At 42.2% G+C, this 4,793-nt stretch overlaps 1 protein-coding gene across 1 annotated transcript; it reads right to left on the reverse strand.

Annotated features, from left to right (window-relative positions):
* Positions 1-6: 6 nt before the first annotated feature.
* On the reverse strand, positions 7-4,341 carry LOC130550928 (ubiquitin-conjugating enzyme E2 K-like). Its single transcript, XM_057328459.1, has 5 exons — positions 4,199-4,341; positions 827-920; positions 675-733; positions 334-416; positions 7-238 (listed from the first exon to the last, which is right to left on the reverse strand). The coding sequence occupies exons 1-5, from the start codon at positions 4,271-4,273 to the stop codon at positions 34-36; spliced, it is 516 nt and encodes a 171-aa protein (XP_057184442.1). The 5' UTR covers positions 4,274-4,341; the 3' UTR covers positions 7-33.
* Positions 4,342-4,793: the final 452 nt, after the last annotated feature.

The following is a 4,793-nucleotide window of genomic DNA, read 5'->3' on the forward strand; positions in this document are numbered from 1 at the left end:
CACACACACACACACACACGTGCACACACGCACTCACTCACTCACACACGCACTCACGCACGCACACACACGCGCGCACACACACGCACACGCGCACGCACGCACGCACGCACACACACACACACACACAGTATATACCTGATTGGCAACTACAGCGTCCTGTGGATCATCCGGTTCTGCTGCAGCCAGAAGAGCCTGCAGTGATAATAACACCGTCCGAAGGGTCATGGCCGCCGCCCTGACACACACACACACACAGAGAGAGAGAGAGAGGGTGAGGGTCAGATTCAGGGTGTTGTCGGCTTGATTCTGGTCGTGACACTCATTTCTTACCACTGATCCTTCAGGATGTCCAGACAAATGGCCCCCGTCACTGAACTGATGTTGGGATGCCAGATCTTTGTTATAAACCGCACCTGAATGAATCCAGAATCAGGTGTAAACCCTAAACGTGTTGTGAAGGCTGATGCCACACAACTTTCAGAACACATTCTAAACGAACTCATCAATGTAACTCATTGAATAATGAAGTGTTAAAGAGCGCTGCTGCTGCTGCTGACTGAACCAATGAAGGAAAGTCATTTCACACGTCATCAGATCTTCAATGTGATCCCAGCAGAGGCTGATTTACAGGTCTGCAGCGGGGACGCCCCTCACGCGCTCTCATGACTCACCTTTGGAGGATTAAATGGATACGTCTCAGGAATCTTTATTTCTAACTGATATCTGCCACCTACAAAACACAAGACCAACAGAGCGTATGTGTACTTCACATTCATACTGAGAGTTGTGTTCTCACCAATCATTGATGAAGAGTGTTTCTGACCTTCATACGGCGTGTCTGGCGGTCCGGCGATTTCTCCCTTCAGTTCAGTGAAGTTCTCATCCACTAAATCCACTTTAATCTGATTCTTACTCGTCTGTGTAAATGAAAACAATGCGCAGGTGTATAAGTGTGTACTGTGCTGTGATCATTAGTGATTCATGACCGCGCTGCATCCGAAATCGCACACTATGACAGTACGTACTGATTTAAATGAAGTATCTACCTATCCACCGTTAAAACACTACGCTCTATAGAGTATGTGTGGGGGTAGCACTCCGGTCTTGTGGACCTCCTCCGAGTCCACACTTGATGACTTCAGGAAGTGCAGACCTATAGGGCACGAGTCTGCATCGAGGGCACCAAGGAGATGCTCGCGAGCAAACTTTTGAGCTCTAAAAAGACAAATGGGACACCCTACGGACTCGTAGACTTGGCGAGAACGCGCAATTTAAGTCCACGAGACCTCAAGTCCACATGAAGTGCGCCCCCACTTGCGGTCTTGGCTACTTGAGAGCCCATGCACGCGACGAAGTAAGAGCGCAAGTCTTATCGCTTATTGCTCCTTATACTCTTTGTAAGTCGCTTTGGATAAAAGCGTCTGCTAAATGACTAAATGTAAATGTAAATGTAAGTCTGTCCAACGGCCGTTTCTCAATACCAATTGCGTCCTTCCAAGATCGGACTTGGCAAGTTCGACTCAGAAGAATGAACTCCCGAAGACGCAAGGAGGCAAGTCCAGTTATTTTACAAATGGAACAACAGCGTACAGCACCTCATGCTTCAATCAGCCTCATTGTATCTCTTTTATTTTTTTTACTTTTATTATATTAAATGTAATTAGCAAAACGTATGTAATACGATATTATACAGCTGCCTCTTTTGTATTTAAAACTATTAAACATTAATATGTGGTTCAGGCAATATTTGCCTACTCTGATTATATTAATTTCGTTTGAAATAAAATTGAATTTCAAACTACGGACTTCTTGTTTTCAATTCAAATAAAAAAAGCGGGAAAGATGGTGGTGGGAAAGTGTTGGACGTTACGAGGAAAAATTAGACACAGAAAAAAAGGAAAGTGAAATAAGTAAAAGAATCAATGAATCAATCAAAATGGAACCACTACAGCAACGCTATTGGCAGCAGTATATTTCAGGAGCACTTGCCGAGGTAGGGCTGGCCTCGCCAGGTACATAAGCGCTGACTACCCGGGATCTCCCGCCTCCGAAGTCGTCTGAAGAAATTTTCAATTTTGAAGTCAGATTTGCCTGATTTGAAGTCTAAACAACTATATTCTCGACTCAAAAATGACATTCCGTGATATAATAACAATAGTATTTCCAAATGTATTACTTACAGTTGTGCGTTCTCTCTTCCGCCATTACGGAACGTCAGTTGGAGCGCACTGAATTCTGGGTTATGGCCCGTATCAAGTCCGCACAAGTCACCTCCCTATGCAACCTCGATAAAAGGGGCGGAGCAAGAACACATTTGAAATCCACATTCGGGATTTGAACTGTACTTGGCGAGATGTGAACTTTGATTTGGAACAGTACTGGGCTGCTTCTGATGATGTTTGACAAGTCCACAAGGACACAAGTACAGACAAGGACGCATATTGAGAAACGGCCAATGTCTCAAAAACGCCAAAGTGCAGTTACCGTAACGCACACTATCTTGAATACTGCTTCCGAGCGGTATTCAGGGCTAGTGTATCCCATCATGCATCACCTTGTGGATATATCGTGAGACTTTTTAGCCGGGTCTCGTGAGATGTTGAGGAAAGCTTTCCAGTGCAAGTTATACAACTAACTTCTAAAGGTTATATCTATTTATTCTATGTTTGGCTAACATGTGATTTTCTTTTGTTTTTGCTTTTTTGGGTACAGCTGCTTTGATACAACACAAATAAAGCACTATAAAAATAAACTTGACTTGACTATATAGTTAGATATTACATATAATTTCATAGTAAACGTGATGCACATTTTATTGGTGAAAACTTCAGAGTTGTGTATTTTGTAAAACTGCTTTTTATCACATAATTAGAAACACCACATTAATTAACGTTATATGTTTGCACTTGCTTAGAAATACGACATGCTCACTTGGGATCTTCACGCTCACTAGAACACTTGGGCCAAAAATACGTCATGAAAGTAGTCAAGTGGTCAAGTGCAAAGACTGCAAGTGGGGGTATTTGGCCGCAGCCACACACTCACAAATCTCGGCGGAAGCAGTAGACCATCTGGGTATTTCTCGCCTACTGTTTTGTGCATACCGAGGTTTCGGACATAGTACTCATGACTCGTACTCATTTTCGCCTACTAGTATGGAAGTAGGCGATTTCGGACGCAGCATGTTATTAAGCTTGTTCCATCCGTCAGGTGGATGACATCAAAGTACCGCGAGAGCGATTCAAAAGCAAACCTTTTATGGTTTTTCAAATCGCTCTCGCGGTACTTTAATGTCATCCACCGCATCAAGTCGAGCAAGAATTCTATAAAAATAGAAGGTCATGTGATGATATCAGAAGCCTTTCATAAAAATATGTGACTCAATGAAATGACTGTGGTGGTACTCTTGTGTACCTCCCGTGATGATACATGTCCTAAACATGCTAAAACCATGAAATTACTCTAGAACTCTTTTCTTAATGACAGCTCACCAGAATATAGTTTAGTATTATGGTATGGTGTGGTATTTTTCCACAGATAAAGTTTATATGGTCTATATATAATCTTCTATGTTACAGACTCACTCATCATGCAGGACATTAAATCTCATTACAAACATGATTTACAGAATAGAAACGAATCTTGCGTGAGGAATGATCATTTATATAACATGCTGTAATAGTGTCCGTCGATGCTAAACAGCTAACAGAGAAAAACAAGCCTAAAGTTCCCATCACAACACATCAGATTCAACACCGCAGGCGTGAGGGGAAATAATCAGACGTGTCTGTTGTTTGCTGTTAAGTTTCTATTGTTTTGGCCTTTATAGCGAGCAGTGGCTTTCGTTAGCACGCGGCTAACGCGCGCACGCGCACCGGCCTCTATTACATCAACACATCCAGGAAATAAACACAATAATAAAGCAGCACCAGTTAAATAAACGCAGTTGATAGTTGCACGTGTGACTTTAGGTTTAGTTGCGCTTCGGCCTGGACGGGACAAACAGCCCATAATACTACAATATAAGATCATGTGACACCTGTAAAAACACAAAAAAGCGATGTGTTCAGACACACAACTCTGTGATTCACAGCTGTTCACATCTGTTTATTATTACACATGTCTGCGTCACAAATCACGATTGACAGCTGTCAGCCGACATGCACGCGCTGGGGTGTGTGTGTGTTGAACGCACCTCTTCGCTTTTCAAAACCTCTTTAAACTCCCGTCTGATCCGCTGAACCGCGATGTTTGCCATACTGTTCATCATCCACAACCAACACACCTCACACACACACACTCTCTCTCTCAAGCACGCGCACGCACGCACACACACACGCGCGCACATGTCTTTCCAAACACATTATGTTTTTATACTGTACTCCAAAATACACCTAAACCTTTCTGCATTTTTACATTTTCATACAAACATTTACTGGCCACAATGTATGGAGACCTGAACACACAGATGTGTTGTATTGTACATACATGGGCATTGTCATCATGCAGAGATCATATGAGCACATTTGGCATGAAACGTTTCTGCAGAGTTTGCTTTTGGATTATGGATGTAGAAAATATCTTATGATGACATACATTTATTAAACATGATTTCTATGTAGATAGATATTCTTCAAAGATAAAATGTTCTAAATAATAGCCATGGAAAATCTGATTTTCGTGCTGATGGACTCATATGTTCTGTCTCCAGTCTTCATCTTTACTCTTTAATTATACAGCGATTTATCTGAAGCTCAACAGTAAACATACAGTAATATACAATAACATTT

Source organism: Triplophysa rosa, unplaced genomic scaffold (genome assembly GCF_024868665.1).
Source record: "Triplophysa rosa unplaced genomic scaffold, Trosa_1v2 scaffold482, whole genome shotgun sequence".
NCBI classification, from domain to species: Eukaryota; Metazoa; Chordata; class Actinopteri; order Cypriniformes; family Nemacheilidae; genus Triplophysa; species Triplophysa rosa.